This window comes from Hippocampus guttulatus, chromosome 15 (assembly GCF_054856545.1).
Source record: "Hippocampus guttulatus isolate MCC_2025c chromosome 15, RoL_Hgut_1.0, whole genome shotgun sequence".
In the NCBI taxonomy this organism is placed as follows: domain Eukaryota; kingdom Metazoa; phylum Chordata; class Actinopteri; order Syngnathiformes; family Syngnathidae; genus Hippocampus; species Hippocampus guttulatus.
Window position 1 is genome coordinate 5,190,182 of NC_141275.1, and position 20,340 is coordinate 5,210,521.

The window sequence follows — 20,340 nt, forward strand, 5'->3', positions numbered from 1 at the left end:
AACTATAGTAAAAGTGAATTGATTAGACCTTAAAAAGTCGTTCAGTAGATCACTTGGGCACCCTATACTTCCACTATTATATTTAACCCTCTCATGCACCGTGTAACCTGATAACATAACAAGCTGTCCACTGTAGTGGCCACTGTCCCTGAAAGGGTTAAACATAAAAATGGTGTTTATTAGATTGTTTTGTATAGCTCACGGTCAACTTAAAATATCCCCATCATGAGTCATTGATGTATTGCCGCTATGAAAAGGGACACATAAAAGCCTTTTTGCTTGCGCCTGACTCGACACAGCAACCTCATAAAGGCAGACAATGGTCGGTCTTAATAAGTAACAGAATGGATCCCTTGAGTGTAAGGGACCCATCAAGCTGGGGAATTTCATTTAATTTCCCCGGGGCCGTCTATGTCTTGTACACATAATTAGAGCCCAACACGCAATGCTCCCTGTGTTTTGTCAATAATTCCCCAAGGAGCAATCAGGACAGGGGTTGGACATGCCTCTGTGACCTGGGCTACTTGCAACAAGCTCAGCCACCTAATTACAATGCCTCTAACAAGCAGTGTGCTGGTGGCACTTGCAAGGGGAATAATGTTTGATAGGGTGGGGAGGGGGGGGGGGTGGTGGTCTGTAGACCCTCCTCGAAGCCCCTGATGTCATTAGAATTGTTTGTGGTTACCGCCATGCATGCTGGGATATCATTGTCCTTCTGACAGGCCTGCTCTTCATTTTCCTCATTTAGGGCCAGTTAACATGGTGAAGAATGGGTTGCCATATTCTTCTACACCATTTATTTGCCTTTGAGACACATTCAGTGGATTATTTTGGTGAAAGTGGAATTTAATCTTTCAACAATAAGAAGAAATATCGATTGCCACTTAATTGTTTTGTTTTTTTCCTGTTTGGATGAATAGCCATTAAAATGTTGGGATGAGACATTTCGCTGACTCGCTTGACTTTAACAAGATGATCATGATTGTAGTTTTGGTTTTCTGCGGCCTATGACTGCACACACAGTCATGTGGGTGCAAAAAGATGAGTTCTCACGAAGGGTGTCTGTGTCTGAGCGCTCATAAAGACAGTCAATGAATCCGTGTTGGGAGGTCATTTAAGTCCAGTCAACATTCATACTTTCATCTGAAATATGGCATTTTGACACTGAAAAGATTGTAAAAATCACATCATTTTAAATCCTGGATGACAACACTGGCTGCACTTCATCAAGTGGCCAATAACAGTGACTGCACTTCCTCAAATGGTTCCCCCCGTCAAGGAGGATAGAATTGTTCCAAATATGAACTGTGCAGAGTAGAGTTGTACCTAAACGTATTTTTGACACTGATTTCAAAAATATGTTCACAGTCTTGTCTTGTGTGTGTCCTTTGATTACTGCTGACCAATCAAGGAAGTAGTCTGCCTTTTGCCCAAAGTCAACAGGGATCGGCTCCAGCTGCCCGTGATCCTGAACAGGGGTAAGCATTACAAAAAACGGATGGATGAATGGTTTTGGAAGGATGTAGATATACAATTCGGGGAAACTTTAGGGTCTATCTTAGGCCCTGTTTAATTTGTTAATTGTAGGGTGTGCCTCAATACGCTTGTCACAGTGTGTGTAAAGAATTTTTTTTTTATTGAATGTATAGGGTGTTTATCTGCCACGCAACACAGCTGATGGAGAAATGCTTTGCTGTTGAGGTAAAGTCGTTTTGTGTAGCCCATATTGCTTGGGAGAGTGGGATGACAGAGCGCAGGGAGCCAGTCAACTCACCAGCACGTTGCCTGCAGAAATCATTGTCTTGACAAAGGAGCAATAAAGGGGCAGAGGTCTGTGAGAGTCAATGGCTCAGTTGCTGGAAGGAGCGAATGTGCAGGTGAGCCGGGCCTTGACTGACATTCGCCGTACTCAGTGAGAAGCTTTAACCTTGGCGTGTCTGAGAACTCACCCTCAGCGGGGAAAGGGGCCAGACAGAGACACGGTGAGGGAGGAAAACTGAGTGCATGAGTGAAAACATGTAGGCGCTGCAAAAGGCATGCTGAATAACAACAACTGCCCCCCCCCCCCACCCGATAGGCGACCTGTTCCCAGAGACACAGATTTGAACCTGATGTCTAACGCCATAAATTATTGAACACCAGTAACTGGCAACGTTGCCTTATAAATAGAGATGAGCACAGCCACCCGAGGAGCTGAGGTTCTGCTCGTCAACACAAACCGAGGGATGGCTTCATCATCTCACTCACCCAACAAGTTGTCGTCAGGTTCGTTAGTGTCTGTGACAAATGGCGCTTTATGAGCTAAGTTCATGAATGCACAGGTTCATGCCACATGATGTTTGGAAAAAAAATGCTCACAAGTTTGTGCCCTATTAAAGTGACATCTGCATGCCGCAATGTACAATAACATTAGTCAAAAGCAAATTTTAATCAGTGGAGGCTTTGTGTCTCTAAACATATTTTTGATGCTGTTTAAAAAAAAAAAGGCTTTAAAATTTTCCAGCAGATCAGGTTGTTGAGACCTTTACATTTTTTAAAGTTTGCCCTATAAAAGCATATGCAAAACGGATTGTACCACTTGTTGTAATTTATTAGCTATGACATTACAGAAAAAATATCCACCTGTTGCTGAACCCATACTTCACAAATACCACAAAATGACATTCATATACTGTACATTTTATTATCATAAAAACCTTTTGTGCTTGTGAAAAAACGAGGACAGATTCTGAATCAGTTAAAAAAAAATCAAGAAAAGTCCACTTGCATCTCTGATTAAAAAAAAAACTAATATTTGTTGAATACTTATACTATTTATTATTTTTTATATGTTCTCTCGTTTTATGTTTTTAAAGAATACAGTGCTATTTTCCTTTATCAAAACACAACAAAATATGTTGGAACAAATTAATAACATCTCAATTCATTTCAATAGGGAATACTGATTTGGCATAAAAGTACACTGCACGATGTGCTTAGCGACAATGAATTAAACTCATATATCAAGGTACCACTCTAATGTTTTTGTCACACTATTGATAGAGTACGGCAGGATTGATCATGTGCATAACTTTCATTTCTTGCTTTTGTAAATACAATAACTTAACTTTATGCTAATGTATGCCGGCATTTGGGCAGTCAGTTCAAATGCGTTTGATGGATGGTTATACTTTGCCAAAGACATTTTTTCTTTTCCAGGTCAGGAAAGATGGAGATTGCATTTCTTTTCTCCAGGGTGAGCATCTCAGTCAAACAGCATATTTATGGTTTTTGTTGTTGATTGAATTATTTTCCATTCCCGGCGCTCTCAGTTCGCAGTGAGAATTGGATTATTGCTTTTGAAACACGTGTCAATGCAATTCCACTTTACCCATTCAATTTCAAGGACTTAGTCACCTTGCTTTTGTTCAATGGGTAATCATTCACTTTTAATGTTGGTTGAATAGAGGTGTAACAATATCAATTTTGTATACTCATGTCACATGGTGACAAGCAGCGATCCTTTGTCAATGCCAATGTGGCCATGCAAAAAGGTGATGAAATTTTGCTGTCAATCATAACTCTTGGGTGTCTTTTCAGAAGAAGAAACATAACGATGGAAAAACAGAAATAACAACAAACTCTTAAGAGACAACATTGTTAACAGGGATGATAAGGTCGAGAGAGATGGAAAAACAAATTCAGATTAGTTGGAAGTTGATCTGTCTTTCTTTTGTTGGTTTTCTGTAATGTTGATGAGGACACAATGCTATGCAGAAGTATACTTTTAAAGATATTTTCGAAAAAATATACTTTATAGTCATGGAGGACAGTTGGGGGGGGCGCGAAATGTTTTCTTCTTCCTGGAGGGAAGGGTGCATAACAGAAAATAAATGAAGAATTGCAATAATTACATCATCCCGATAAAAGTTGGTGGAGGCGGGTGACATCTGCCTAGCTATGGTTCCCAACACTAGATTATTACATGGTTTACAAACATATTGAAACAATACCGTGATGACTTGCTTGCAAACCCAAACTGTTACCACATGAACAATGTGTGGCATTTCAAAAGTTAACATTGAACAGCCATGACCCATGTAGTTGTATCCTTAAAAAAAAAAAAAAAATCACAATGGAATTAATTATGTCCGACTCATGTTGTTTTGATCAAAAGGCACTATGACAGCAGTAGCTAATTCAATGACACAGACGAAATTTAGGCATGTTGATGTGATGGTTTTTACTGACAGTTTAAAGAAAATGTTACATCACTGGAGTCAGTTTTAATTTCACGCTGGGAGACCATGGCAAGTGTAATTGCTGCAAGCACTAAACTATTAGTTGTTTCAGGCATGTTTCTGGCTGGATCCACCATAGCACGTTAGTCTTTTGAATAACAGCTCAAAATTACAGAATAGCGATGACAAGAAATTGGAGGAATCCAAATACAGTAATCCCTCATTTATCGCGGTTAATGGGGACCAAAACCACCCGCGATAAATGAAAATCCGTGACGTAGCGACCAATTAACATATACAGGTGTAAAATAAAAAATAAAATAAAAAAATTTAAGTCCGCAAAAAGTCCGCAAACAGTATGGGAGAAGCTGCCAAACAACAGCAAGTCACATAGAGCAACATATACAGTGCTGTACTCGATGTATATGGATTATTATTATTTTTTTTAAGAATATGTTTGAAAAAATCCGCGATGCACTGAATCTGCGATTAACGAACCGCGAAATAGCGAGGGATCACTGTACTTACATTTAAAAGTCGTACAAATTGTGGTGAAGGTAAACTTCAGTTTAGCGAGAAGCTGAAGTATTATCACTGCAGATATGCACAGTACAGAATATAAATCACGGACGGTGTCCTTTGACTGTTGCAGCATGATTTCAGTTCACCCTCCAATGGATGATGCGGAACGGTTGTCTGTCTTTATAAGTGCCCTGCAACTAACACTGCTTTTCATGAGTCCCAAACAGCCCCCACCACACCACACCACACCACACGACCTCTGTTGCTTTTCCATTACAACTGTTGGAGAGCGGGATTGAGGCGGGATCAAGGACTCCAATGCACAGAGGCTTTCACTCAGATGAAAAATTCATTTCCGGGTTCAAGCCGGCAAAACACAGCTGCCTGCCAGCAGCCTGCTGTCAACAGCAAAATACAGTATACACAGTATATTTGGTGTTTTACATCAACAATGAACCATATTTACAATTTCATATGTACCATGGATGAAATGGTGTGATAGTGCTCCTTCATTCGTAATGGAGACCTCAGTCTCATTCATTTCGCCACCTCTCAGAGTGAACGGCTCATTGTGCCCACTCTGCCAGATCCACCAAAGGCGGCCATCCCCGCGGCGGGAGACCCGACCATTGGGCAGCGGGTACGGCGAGGCTCCTCTCTGTGGTTGGAGACCGCGTAATTCACATGAACGGGACGCGGTGAGCAGTGAAAATCTTCGCCCCAAGCATCAATATTTCATCTCTTAGTACATATGAAATGCTGTAAATATGGTTCAGTATTGCAAAACACTATTTTATTGTATATACTGTATCTTTAATACTTAACGACGGCCTGTAGGTGGATGTCTCGCTTGTGTAAAACCAGGAAATGGGTGTGTTCAATGGAGTTCATTGCTGCATCACTGTCGGCCAATCAGACTACAGTGAGAAGACGGAATTGTAACCGCTCAGCCCTGAAAAAATGTAAAGGAAAAGCAACCACTTGAGGCCAAGCAAAGTCGTCTCGGTGTCAAACCGGGCTCATGCAAACACCACCAAAAGTGGCAACCAGTTGACGAGTGAAATCCGTTTTTCACCACAAGCCAGCTGGGATAGGCAACCCTGAACAGGATACGCTGTAGAGATAGTGGTGTAGTGGAATTATCACACCTGAGCTCATGTCCTGACATAAGTAACAATAAGTGGACAGCATTAATAGAACTGTCGTGAAAAATCAAATGAACACCAAAGGTCTGTTTTGGTGTTTTGGTGGGTAACATCTCTCAAGAGAATCAAATTTAATGTACGGTAAGTAGGCATCATAAGAGAATGGGAAGCCTTAAATGTTATTGTATGGTGAGATTGCCTACCCAGCAATGCAATTTTGGAACTTCTGATGATGATCTAAAAACTGATTTGGAGCCAGCCGCCTATGATAAAACATTTGTCAACTCAGCATTTCCGTGCAACTGAGTCATTTCAGGGCGGTGTGACAAATAATCTAGTGCTGGCCTCTCCCAGAGCAGTTTTTCAGGTGTGCTGTCCCACATTTTTAATGGAAGGCACTTGGGATTAGTTAAATCAAACTGAAGCTTTTATGTGTTTGCTGATTCCACCAAAATTACTGGTTTGGTAGATTGTTTTTTAAATTAAGTGAGTAGTATTCTTGTCTGTGTTCCAAGAACACTTCCAATTCAAACACTGCAAACTTAATTTGCTTTCCCAAATTTTCTAGGTTTAAATACACCGTCTATATCACTTTTTGGTTTCAACAGTGTGTGCAGTCAGAGTGAATAAATGCTCAATTTATCACTCTCTATTTGTGATATGAATAAATCAGTTAAATATGTGACATAAGAATTTAATTCCTGCGACATTTTCGTTTACTTTTTGTCTTGTATTGGTTAACTTTGTGTAATACTTCAATGACGGTCAGAACATTAAAATGTTTTAAATGCTAGTATAGCTAGGTTTCATGATGGTGACAGATTATGCAGAACCTGAAGCTAACTTCAATAACAACGGGTTCATATGCAAGACGGGATGTATTTTGTCTGACTGTTATTACAAATCAGGGCATGTTACAAAAAGAAAATGCGTTAAAAATAACCTGCATGACATTTTTGCTGTCATTGATATATATTTTTTGTTTTTGTTAAAACAAAAAATATTTTAATGCTCCCATTTAATTACTGACACTGAGGGCAGAATCATCACCTCCTTGACCTTCTCTCTTTTGGTCTCCTGCTTTGCTGTGCCATTACTGTGCTGCTGGGTGGAGAAGCCACACTATGGTGCGTTTTTGGGGGAAGAAGCAGCAACAGGGAGAGGACAGGTGTGTGCATACATTAGCACATGTGGCGCACTGTCTGGAGAGTGTTGCTGCCTGCTGGTCTGGTCATCCATCAGACAGGCTCTATCCACCCAACCCCCCCCCCCCCCCCCCACTCCCCGCCTCCCTCCCCCCAACTCTGGGGCCCATCAGTGTGGCTCTCTGCCAGCCCTACAATCTCCACATTAATTTCTCATCTCAGGTGCCCTAATGAGCTCCGCCTGCTCGTCCACCTCAGAGACTCTACTGATTAGCAGACGAGGTGGGGGCACCATTTGTCAGTGGCCAGAGATGGCCTTTACGCTGCTGACCTTGCTGCCTAGGAAAGGAAAATCAAATGGCATATGTAAGAGAGAGTAGAAATGCTATCAGTATCTCAGGAACATTATTCTATATGAGGGATGTCCATCTATTTCTTACCTCTAATACCACATTAACAACAGTTTCCCTACAGTTATTTCTGCTTAATTTTACTTCAGCTCTTGAAAAGATTTGGAAAAAAAACCAATCAATTGCATTGTACTGGTTGTACAGGTGCTGGCTAAAGTTTCACAACAGTGCTAAACAAACAATAATCCATGTATTTTTTTAATCTCAACTGGATTACTGTAAAATAGTTAATTTTGGAGTCAGCCACTTTAGCATCTCCAGTTGGACCACAATTCTGCTGCTTGCCTCCTAACTGGAGCTCGTAGGAGGGAGCACATAACTGCAATCCTGGCCTCCCTTCACTTAGATTTCACTATTAGTTCATTTTATCGTTCTTTTATTTGTCTTTAAATCTTTAAATGGTCTCGCCCCACTTTACCTCTGAGAGCTCATCTACCCCTGCACATGTGCTAGTTGCCTCAGGTCAGCGGACCAGACGCCACTGGAGGTACTGAGTATTAAAGCAGAACTTCAGAGGGGATCGGGCCTTTCGTATTTTTGTTCCCTCCCTTTGGAATAACACATTTTTATTATTTGGCTTCCGACTCAGCATGAGACTCGGCATTGTGTTAGTGTTTTATTGTGTTGACTGTTTTTGTGTTTTTCATTGTTTTATCTGTTTTCATCATTTATTTTTTTTAATGTTTCTTTATCTACAACACAATGAATGCAGCTACGGTTGTTTTCAAGTGCTCTATAAATAAAGTTGAGTTGAGGTTATAGGCTGCATTAATGGTGAAATAAAAAAAAAGTAATCTTGGTCTCACTCAAAACCTGGCATTTGAACAAGGGCGTGTGCGGAGTTTTCATATCCACTGTAGCTGGTGTACACTGGTTTAGTTATCATGGTAAAACCCCAAAATATTTCAGTAAAAGTGTCACGTTGCGAGGTGGTGGTGGACCCCAAAAAGCAGGCAAGAGGGAGGAGCAGGGTGTACTTGACAAATTGTATTAAAATATAGATAAAACTAAATCCAAAACAAACAAAGTATCAAACAAAAATCATCATCATCCTAACAGTGACCGAAACATGACTGAAACAAACCTGACAGCAACAAACAAACAATGACCCGAACCTGAGTGGTCGTGCTGAGAGTCCTTTTAAAGCGCTAATTAGATAACGACCAACAGGTGTGCAGCTGCAGTGGGAGCCCTTCAGTGCCACCTGTTGGTCACAAACAGAATCATGACAAAAAGATTACAGTTCTTCTGTGAAGCCTTCACGTGTGCAAACAAGACACTACGACAGCATAAGATTGACTTCCGCTTCGCCTTCAAAGCGTCGGCGACCAAGGAATGAAAAAAAAACCATGCAACATGATGACTCATTTCCTGTGCCTGTGTTTATAGGTGATGGTGGTGAGCCATGCTCCTGTGTGAATGTGGCTCACGGGGAGCGGGGATTTGCCAGTTATTGGATGGAGGGAAGCCGTGTAGGTCTGTGACACCCGCTAACCTTGGACAGGGCTACTGGGACTCGGGGTGGGGTGGGGGTGGGTGGGGGTATCCATCACTGTGCCAGCCCTGAGACCCAGACCGGGGGTAAAGCCACAGAAGTTGAAGGGGGAGGGGGAGGGAAAAAAGCTAGTAAAAATTTAATGCACTCCGCAGAGCGGTCATGTCATACTTGGTTATGGAAAATAATCCCAGATGCCTGCAGTGCTAAAATGGAGCTATAATGTGCTCGCCTCCTAACCCGCCCTGACAGCCATGATGTACGACTACCATTACCGGAAAATATCACTTCAACTAACCCGTGATCCGGCTCCGCTAAGGGTCATATTATCCATGAGGAACAAATTACACTCCCCCAAAGTAAATACAAATTTCCTGCACTGACTGAGTACAAAGCACAGGGGGAAGAAGAGGAGGAGGAGGAAGAAGAGAGGGCGGGGGGTGGGGGGGGGGCAGGCGGGAACGTTACCTATGACAACGCTCCGCAGAGTGACAAGGATGATAAAGTACATGACAAATCACTAGCTGACAGGGTACTCTAGTGCAATCAGCCTCAGCCTCAACCTAGTGAGCACCCACTCAAGCCTGTAAACACTACTCTCCTCCTTTGGAGGGGGCAAAACACATAATCTTTTAACGCTGACAAGTTGCTCTTTCCTTTTTATTACTCTCCTTTCCCACTGCGGTGCGGCGAGGGCGGGTTTGGGTGTTAGGGGGAGAGAGGGGGGGGGGGGTGGATTGTAAACTGGTTTTATGTACAGTGCTGCCAAGTCAGTGAGAAACACAACTCTTCTGTGAGAATTGCCAGAGGGCAAACGCAGCAAAACAATAAAGGAAGATAAATAGCAAATTGTATTTTATGTCAAGGACAAACAGGTTCTTCCGGCTGCTCTAAAGCACCCACTTAGATCCCTTGCTCCAAATGACTCCACACATTGCGGTCTGGCTTGGCCAATAATTAATAAAGCAAAAATATTGAAAATAATAGCCTGTAGAGTTTGCGGATGGTGACAGATCAAGTATGCAACCCTTTTCAGAATATATTTTTGAAAAGCTCTAATGTGATTAAGACCCGTGAAGACCTGAATGCTGCAAATGGATGGTTAATTTGAAAAGCATTTGAGTACCAGTGGATATTCATCCTAAAGTATTGAAGCAGTAGTTTCAGGATGGCCACTTAGAAGCAAAATCACTTAAGCATCAATGAGTCTTGGAGCGACTGCCTACTCTTGACAACATCATGAAATCAAAGTCCAGACTTGGTGGATGAATGATGACGATTGAGTGTTTGATATACAGTAAAAGAGGCATTTTTGCAAGTGTAGCAAGGTGAGAGGAAGCAATGTTAATTGTCCTTTGGTGGATGCATATGAAGCAAACACAAAGCAACCTAACTAAAGACCAAAGTGACAAGACATGTCTAATCTCAATTGAAATTAACATCTGAATCAGCCCGGACACTGCACTGACATCACTTTGATGGGAAGGATCGGATTTTGATTGATATCAGATGCCCATTGTGTCCCTATTGCTCAACATGTTGCACAGTCACCCATTTTCTAAACCTTTTGCTCTCATTCTGGAGCCTGTCGCTTTAGGCAAGTGGCAAGGTATACTGTTACAACTTTTATTTAATTTTTTTTAAGTTTGTGTTTTCCATTATAGGTGGAAAATAAAAACAGATGGTCAGACAGGAGAAGTGGCTGTCAAGGCTTTTCTGCTTCAGATCCACGAAGAAGCATGAAAAACATCGCACTGTAAATGTAGGCTTGTGTAACTCCCCCCCCCCCCCCCCCATCTTACCCTTTATAGATTTGAATCTCATCAGTGAACCTATAAAATCCAGAAATCCAAGCGTGGAGTTTATTTTAAGTTCCTAGATCTCTTTCATTCACGAGTCTATTAATTGTTTTAGTTGTTTTTCATTATATTTTTTTCATGCACCGTAGTGGCCAGGAAAGCAGATTCTGGGACAAAGCAATACAAAGCACATACGCACATTGCTGGGAAATACGTGGTAGCTAAAGTCCTGTTGATATTGGATGACCATGTGCACATTGCAACACGACACTGTTCGTAGTATTGTTTGTGTTGCTTTTGGGGGGAAAAAAAATCCTTGCTTTTACTGTTTTAAGGCTCAAAAGTTTACTAAAGACTAAGATTGCATTGCTGTTATTAATTCTTTTATCTCCAACAAATATGATGTGGAGTTAATTTCAAAAAAAGCCATTTTCAATTCTTGGGATGGGTTTGCGTGAGATACCTTAAACAAACCGGGAAAATGCTTAAATTTCTTCTTTTTCTCTTTTTTTTGAAAATGCAAGTCAAGTGAATAAAACGATTGTGATGATCGATTGCAGTGAGCACGCTTAGTGTTTAGCATCTAAAACGGGTGCATGTACATTGATTTTATCATACAAGAAAAGGCCCGTACTTTTCTTACGTGCAAAGACTCTTCTTTTTCCAAGCAAGTGCACACACAGACACACGCATGCGCATACACAAACACCCACGCATGCGCGCGCGCACACACACACACATGCAGACACACACTCGCAAACAGGACTGCGCACACATGCATCTTCTGAGATCCAAATAGTATCTTATCAGAGTCTGGCAGTTCCAGTCGACATGGCAAAGACCTGCTACACAGGCAGAACATGATTTCTCCAGGGGACACTTTTCCCATTTCCCGCTTTTGAAGGGAAACTAAATAAGCCACGTTTGTCGGCATTGGAATACATTTGACCCATTAAAACGATTCCCCTTTTTTTTTTTTTTAACTCTACTTTACTACTCCCGGGTTGTAAAGTAGACCGCATCGTCCACCAAATGTAAATCACAACAGGGGCAGTGGGCCAAGAGTGGAAAGGGCCTGGCAGGAGCAGATAATGACAGAGGTGATGTGGACTCGGGAGGGGTAAAAGTGTCATGTGGGAACTCAAATTACTCCCTGACGACAAGGCAGGAGACATGAAGCAGCCCCTTTCACAGGGGTCCCCCTATTTACTAATTCATCCTCTGTTACCTTAACACGCAATTAATCAGTGACAAGCAAGGTGTAGTCAACGGCGTTCGTCAGAGGCGAAACGTGCGCCCGGAGTGAATTAATACAGTCAGTTGAGGGATTACAGGGCAACGCGCTCTCTTCTGCTTTGAGAAATGAAAAGGAAACGACAAAGACAGGACCAATTTAAATCGACAACACTGAGTAATGACTCAATTTGTTGCACTGTCTAAACAAGATCGGCAAAAAGCATTACTAAATCATGAAAGTGGATCTGTTTCTGCTGGTTACAAACTCATGGGATCACAATTGCTTTCTTTTTAATGAGATACACTCCAATACAGAATACTGTACCTGGACGAACTACTGAGACTACCTCAAACTCTACAATACAATATAACAATTTTAAATTTTCATAAAGAATTTAAGCTGACCATTATTTGAAACATTTAGGGTTTATACCTATCACATAAAACTCCTCAAACCGTTGTAGTTAAATGCACACTGATAAAAAGCAAGCAAACTCCTTTGATCTATTGCACAACATTATAGTACGTGTCAGATATGACTCAAAATGTCGCATTACTGTCTTTTCCGCACTATAGGGCGCTTCGGACTATTTCAATGAATGGCCTATTTTAAAATGGTTTTCATATATAGGGTGCACCGCATTATAAGGCACATAGAATAGAAGCTACAATAGTGGCTGCGGTTGCGTTAAGCATCCACTAGATGGAGCTAGGCGAAAGGAAATACAATACAATACCGCTTTATTTATATAGATTCTTCACAACTGCTGCAGCTGTAACAAAGCGCTTTACAGAACATTTAAAATACTACATTCAAGAAATCAGAATATTGATCCGCATATAAGGCGCATCGGATTATAAGGCGCACCGTCGGCTTTTAAGAAAATTGTGAAGAAGTCAAAAATTATCGTCACTGTCATATTTGACCACTGACAATATTTCAGCTTCTTAATGGCAGACATATCTCAATAAAGAAAAATGCTGGGCTCCAGGTGATCCATATTATGAATACTCTTTTGCACCTCTTCACATACTTGGAGAGTAAATCATTCTACCAAAGTACTTTCTCAATTGCAGATTTTTTTTAAAAGTTAATATAATAAATGGAGTAATACCTGAAACGTTTGACAACACAGCCTTTGAATGCTTCAATACTTGGGTATCACTCGAATTGTTGTTCACATTATTTTTACACAGCATATGGAATGCAAATGCATTTGCTTTGTACATTCAAGAGCCGGAGTAAACAAAAGAGGCAAAAAAGTGATGCACAGAGAATAATTATATGACGACACAATCTACCTCATATCAAACATTATCTATGGCAGATCGGCTTGAAGCAAATAGAAGACCCGAAATTTGACGTCATGATAAACACTTAAAACCCAGAATAGTCCAGCTTAGATTTTGTATGTTATGAAGAACATTTAGAATAAATCCATATCTAATCAAAGTTTGGCAGTAATTATTCAGAGGGTGTTTAATTCTAATTGACATGACTGTCAGGCCGAAACGATGAACAGTCAATCTGGTTCAAAAGTCATTCAGACGCACCCACAACGCTTTGGAAAGTGTCAGGCTTACCTTGTCGTCCTGGTCAGTCTCCGTGTCACACTGAAAGAGAAAGAAAGACAAATCAGATTTGGGGGAGGTTTCCATGCATTTGAAACTGCCACACGCTTCAAATTTAATGCATGTCTAATCTTTTTAAAGACGGTGCGAATGTCACAAGCCCACCGAAGCGTATAATGCATCATATTATGACGAGCCTTTTGGTTACATGTCGTAACTCAATTGGAGCTGGAAACTCAAGAACAAGAATTTCGACGACAATTATTTTTCCCTGTCGTGTGCTTTTTGCTTGAGGCTGGGCAGGGAGAGCGGGAGGCGAAAGTCAACCTTGCCATTGGAGACAGGAAAAAGATGGTTAGATTTCATTTTTTTCCTCCCACCCCACCTCTTCCAATTTCAATTTCAAGGTCCGCTTAATTCTTTATCAACTAATTAGTGTCATGCTGGGTGACTGGCAGCCTCAAAGTTGTGCATATGGCTGAGGTGCAGAGAAGCACTGAAGTCAGTAATGAAGAAGGCACTGAGCGGGGGAATATAGGCAGGGGTTGGCATCATATATTTGTGTGTGATGTTGAGGGGGAGGGTGAGAGAGAAAAACGGATGAAAAGATTGACAACCCAGGGAGGAAGTGACAGAAGGCACTTCTGACTTGGCTCTCTCTGTCTTTCTCCTCCTCCCCCTCTCCCTTTCTTCAATCTATTCTATTTATTTATTATTTATTTTTTGCTGATCTGGACTCTAAAAAGCTCAAAGGTAAGAAGGCTGGCCATGTGGCTGGTATGTTTCTCAGACAGGATGCTAAAAAGGGGCCAATGTGAGCTCAGCAGGAGCATAGCATCCAATTTACAGGCCTGTTCCACATGGCCCCTTGGGCAGCCGGCGGCATGCTGCCATGATGGTCAGCTCCAGCAACTCATAAATTATGCAGAGGCAATAAACGCGCTGGGCAAACACTCCTCAGACATCCCCTTTCTCTTTATTTCTTTCTCACTCCCTCTTTCCCCACTTCTTACAACATTCCAACAGCCGTCCCCAATACGGTGTGAGGGCCAACACCCTTTTCCCGTAGGATGAATAAATGAGGGAGACGACGTTGTGATTAGAAAAAGAAGTATTTGGGGGGAATTGGCTAGCAGGAACTGAACTAGGAAGATCATATGAAAATATACACACAGAGCTTCCACTCTATTAGGCAGATTTGCATCTGTGGGAATTTGTGTCCGTTCATCCAAAAAAATATTTGTGAGGTAGAATGCAGTCCAGTGGAAAACGGAATCCATGTAGTTCATGCCATAAGTGTGTCTGTGGTTGAGGTCAGGGCCCTGAGCGAGTTTTTTTCAACAGCATGTTCTATTAATCTTGTTCTGTCTTCGTCAACATTAACAAGAAAAATAAAAGAAATAATACTGTAAAGTCCTGGCTCTAGTTTGGTTTTCCACCAAGGAAACGATCATATAGCACTGAACCCATCAGTCAGAAGGTGCCAAAAAAACCCCCACCAACAACAGCAAGAACAATGGATGTGAATGTGAGGGTCTGCTATAAATCTACCTCTCTGGATGTGGCTGTTGGCAAGGAGATGCGTTTTATTTGAGCGGAAAACTTAGCGCTTGAAATATCCATTTCCCGATCCGCTTATCCTCACAAGGGTCGCGGGCGTGCTGGAGCCTATCCCAGCCGTCTTCGGGCAGTAGGCGGGGGACACCCTGAACCGGTTGCCAGCCAATCGCAGAGCACACATAGACGAACAACCATCCGCGTTCCCACTCACACCTAGGGACAATTTAGTGTTCCATTAACCTGCCCTGCGTGTTTTTGGAATGTGGGAGGAAACCGGAATACCCGGAGAAAACCCACGCAGGCACGGGGAGAACATGCAAACTCCACACAGGAAGGCTGGTGCTGGAATTGAACCTCTGCACTGTGAGGTCCATGTGTTAACCACTGGACCGCCGGGCCGCCTGCGCTTGAAATAATAGAATATAATCAGGAGAGTAACTGGTGCGTAGCAACAGTGTTACATTGGCGTGTATGATTACTTTTGTCATTTATTCAAGTGTATCCTCAAATATTACAATGACACCGCGGGAAAAATTTGCAGGACCATCAGATCTTTCCCCATTGAATATGAACTCTGTACCCTTGGAAGCCTGGATGACCAGGTGCTAAAAATAGTACCATTTGGTGCCTGCTTTTGTGAATCGGAAAATGTCCATAGCGAGTCGAGTGAGGCCGGCTGAGAAGGTATCCGCACTGATTATTCATCACGCCTCAATACTTTACCCTTTCATGCAGCCTGTAACCTGATAACATGATAAGCTGTCCACTGTAGTAACCGCTGTCCCTGACAGGGTTAATAGAAATAAGTGCAAATAGATAAAATCCATTAAAAAACAAACAAAAAAAATTGGTTTGTGTTTCTAGACATCCAATTTGCTTTTGGAATAAAGAGCCACATCTGCTATAGATGTCTCTCGCGGCCACCCACACACAACCGACCAAGGAAAAGCTGCAGCAGACAAAATCTCAGTATTAGCTGCCCCGACAACTTCAATCTATTGAGGCCTGTCAGAATGTGACACCACACCGAGTACTCATTAGCGACTCCTCCGACGCGACGCGCAGCACAATCGAGAACACGGGCGTTCGACAGGTTCAAATAACCAACATTATTTGAGCTTTAGCTATCATGTTGGGAGCAACTTTTCTTTTTTTTTTTTCAGTTCCCCCTTTATCTTCTCCCTCGTTTTCCCCTCGCTCGCTCGCGCAACCGATTGCTTTGATTGCCGAGAGAGAAGCCGGCTGGAATGACTTGCCCTTGCTTGTGAAGCAAATGGAACATCCTAATGGAACTCATCGTATTATCCGATGCAAAAGTGCCATAGCTCATTACTTTAAGATAAAAGGATATCATTCTAGACGGCGAGCAGAATTGACTTTCGGTGCTGCGACTTGATGATGATTTAATCAACTGCTCTCTTTCACTTCTCATCCCGCCGCCTGTCGCATTCGCAGGTACCGCTAAACGAAGCACTCATACTGCTCGTTCGGGGGTACGGGGGGGAAGAGAAAAGAAAATAAATTGCTATCATTACCTTCTTTTCCCCGGGAACAGAGGTATGTAAATTTCCCTGAGCAACAAAAGGGGGGGGGGGGGGGGTCGGGGGATAAAATGAAAAACTTAATAAAATTGAAATACCTTTTAGAATAACAATTAAAAAAAAAAGATGAAAATCAGGCTTGGCATACAAGAACAGACAATGTAATCATCCTTTTGGAGAGGAGATGCCACACAAAAGGAAAAACTGCAGCAAGTAATGAAGACTGGATAAAGATGAAAATGGAAAAAAAACCATCCCGTTGACACAAACAAGCCTGAACTGTCACTCAATGATAAGTGATCATAGCAAAAATAATCAATTGCAGAGAGACAAATGCCTTTTCATGTGTGTGATGTTTTAATTTCTACACGAAAATCAGAAATAGAAATTTAGTCTTGAGGCTTCTGCGGCGTTCTTGGAAATGTCAAGAATGATTGGAGGACCACACGAGTCGTCGCCACGGGCGGGCCATAGGGGGCCCTGCCAAGATCTTGATACACAAGTCATTTGAAGGACGGAGCTGAAAGAATGACCTTTTTTCTTTTTTTCATTTTAACATAGAAAGTATTTTTGTGTTAATTGATGTTGAGTTGTTATCCCGAAGAAATGATGTGATTTTGTTTGATCAATGGCCAGTTTATAGCAGCCAGACTATAAAATAACAAATAAATCAATGTTGAGTCCCGCACATTTTTTTCACAGTGAATCAGTGTTTTCTTTTTGTAGGTACTGTCATCTAATGTGACATGACATGTCGGTAAAATATGTACGTATTTTGTAAATCACGAGAGCCGAGGACACTGCGGTAGACTCAACACAAGCGTATTAAAAAAAAAAAAAAAGCTTATTATGTCAGAAAACTGTCATCGGTCATCACCAAAATGTATGTGGACATCTCTACTCATGCCCACCAGAACCTGCAAAAATAAAACAACGATTGCCCCGATATTTTCCATTTCATGTAAGCAGCATTTCCCTCATTAAGCGACATGTAGTGAGCGCCACGATGGAGAGGAAAATACTGTTTCCCCCAAAAAATGGTAATAATATTTTCATTCTGACAGATTTACCCCCCCCCCCCACCAAAAAAAAACTCAACATAGGTCAATATGATGTAAACATATCCTTTAAAAGTCTTGTGGCTTGGCAACGATGGTCAAAATGTCAACAGGGAAAAGAAAACCTCATTTAACCACCATAAGTATGTTTTTCAGTAAGCGAGTGCCAAAACTCAGTTCGTGCTATAATTATGGTTAATGAGAACTCATGAATAAATCTGCGGCACTTTAGTTCAATGCAAACTAACATTGAAAAGAAAAACGCAGGGAGACCATTTCTGCTAACTGGAGATTGCACATCGGTTTTACATGACTCCGAAAATGATCATTTGTCTCCAGCAATGAGCACAACAGTGGTGCCATTGAGATCACTCTGACAGGCGGAGGCAGGTAACTGGTTCTGAGTTAAAGCAACCGTCACCTATAATAAGGAAATAAGGAATAAGGGGGGGGGGGCAGCTGACAAAAGAAAGTGATCTCCAACTGGGCTCGCCATTTTACAGAGGGCAGTATACTGTTTAACGAGAACCTCGTGTTTAGTTTAAGTAACTCCAGAATGTCAAACATTAACTTCAGCTCTAAGAGCTGTTGATGTTGGCCAGTATCCGGAACACTTCTGATTGCCCCGCCACTCTCATTGGGGTCTTGCTCTTGGCTGCGTGCTCCTGTAAATTTCTCTGGCCTCTGTTTGAGCATCAGGCCTTTGTTGACATTGGTCTGAGTCAGAGTGAATTATTTTTGTCCTCAATCCCCCCCCCCCCCCCCCCCTATGTGAGTAATACTTCTTGAAAAGCAGGGGAACATTAGAAACCATCGACCGAATGCTCAATGTAGCTCAACTATCACCCGCAGCAGCAAGTACGCTAATCGAGTTAACCACTAAAAGAAATACCTGAACGCAGGACTTATTAACCACATCACACATATGAGAGAGGTATGCAAGGCCAGTATGCTGACATGACCATTTCCATCATAACCTCAAAGAAATCTACTGGTCCGAAATTGCTACCACATGACTTCCAATCAGCCTGCAGAATTACTGGGTACAGATTCTTAAAAGGCAACCTCTTCAGAAAGCGTGTTCCATGGTTGCACGTTGTTGTCCCAATGAGCGTCATTGGACCTTCAGGTAAAGCTGCTTTCTATCCATGACCATATCAATAATTATGGTTGCTGGTGGTTTCATTAAAGCATCCCTTTTGATCACAGGATGGGGTCGGTTTATCAGGCTGAGCCAGGTTGTCCCGCAGGATGGCCGAAGGGGTTAAAAAAAAGCGAGCGGATTTGGTTGCACGCTTGGAAGGTGGAGTAACAGCATGAGGGATGGCAGCCATTGCCACGGTCAGCTCTGAAGGTGCCAATTTGACGATGGTGTTGTCGTGGGATCCTCGCTCCCTCCTTCTCACAGCTCCTTCCAGATCGAGCTGCGCATCCTGATGGTTTTCGGATACAAACAGTCACATGGCAAAATGGTGTTCCCCCCCACTCCCCTCCTGCTGCATTCTGCTCCATCTGCTGCTGGGGCCTGGTTGCCGTCGACCGCCTGCCTGTCACAGCGTGTGTGGAAATTAGCTGGGGAGGAGGTGCTCGCTTGTGCTAATTACATTTTAATCATTGGAAATGTGTTGGCAAATCAAGCCTTGATTGCCATCTTGGAGCTCAGAGTGTCTCTCTGCCATAACGGCGTGATATGGCAGCATGCCTCGTCCGACTGCTGGGCAGGGGCACCGGTACATTATTCATGGGGACCGGTGAAAGATCGAAATTGACAAATGAGCATTTTTGACATGCCTTCTCTCAAATTCTGGACAGATAAACATTTCAGTTGTTGCCTTCTGGATCCACCTGTGCTCATCATCAAGGCGCATTCAGCCAGTGTTGGTCACATCGTTTCAGGCAGAAGGACAATGCATGTATATTTTAGAATACCTCTCTTCACTGATGCCAGAATTATTATTATTTTTTTAAATCAAGGCCAGCAGATGCAAATGTTATTATGCTATTACATGAAAGACTTTTTTTTTTTTTTTTTTTTTTTAAACATGTAAAAGTTCAGCTCGTTGAGCGAAATACAACATGACATGCCCCGGCTGGGTCAAAGCTTTAAAATGAGTTTGGCTTCGCAGTGATGACATTGAACATGCAATTTCCACAGCATCTGCTTAATGTCAAGCTGTTTTATAAAAAAAAAAAAAAGGTATTGGACACGAAAGAGTTGGAGATGAATCAAAAAGGAAAGAAAACATCTTGTTCTTCTATGCAGTCACATAAGGCAAAAAAAAAAAAAAAAACTCCTTTCAGCAGCCAAAAACGTTTCGTCAGGCAGGACCAGACTTTTGTCTGGACTAATATAATCAAGTCTGATCCAGATGTGCAGCACTAGCCAAAAGCAGCAAGCTAACATCTGAATGCAATTTCCTTTCAGATGTAAAGCTTTATCCACAAGATTTTCTATTGGACTGCAAACTCCAAATCACAGTCACGGGGTGAATTTGAGCTAAGGGAGGGATGACGTGGGAGAAGGGCAGAAAAAATGAAGCCTTCCATAAAATAATTGGAACTTTATAGCCTGTGACCTCTGGTTTCAATACCCCGGAGTACATTCTTACTATATTCTGCTTTCAAGTCACTCAGAGA

The 20,340-nt window shown here is 42.1% G+C and overlaps 1 protein-coding gene across 10 annotated transcripts in view; it reads right to left on the reverse strand.

Annotated features, from left to right (window-relative positions):
* The window catches only part of auts2a (activator of transcription and developmental regulator AUTS2 a), a 300,321-nt gene that overhangs the window by 103,624 nt on the left and 176,357 nt on the right, over positions 1–20,340 (reverse strand). For all 10 annotated transcript variants that reach the window (XM_086130426.1, XM_086130424.1, XM_086130429.1 and 7 more), the window contains one exon: positions 13,557–13,586. In XM_086130426.1, coding sequence (XP_085986552.1) covers positions 13,557–13,586 — 30 coding nt within the window. The remainder of the gene's footprint in view (positions 1–13,556; positions 13,587–20,340) is intronic.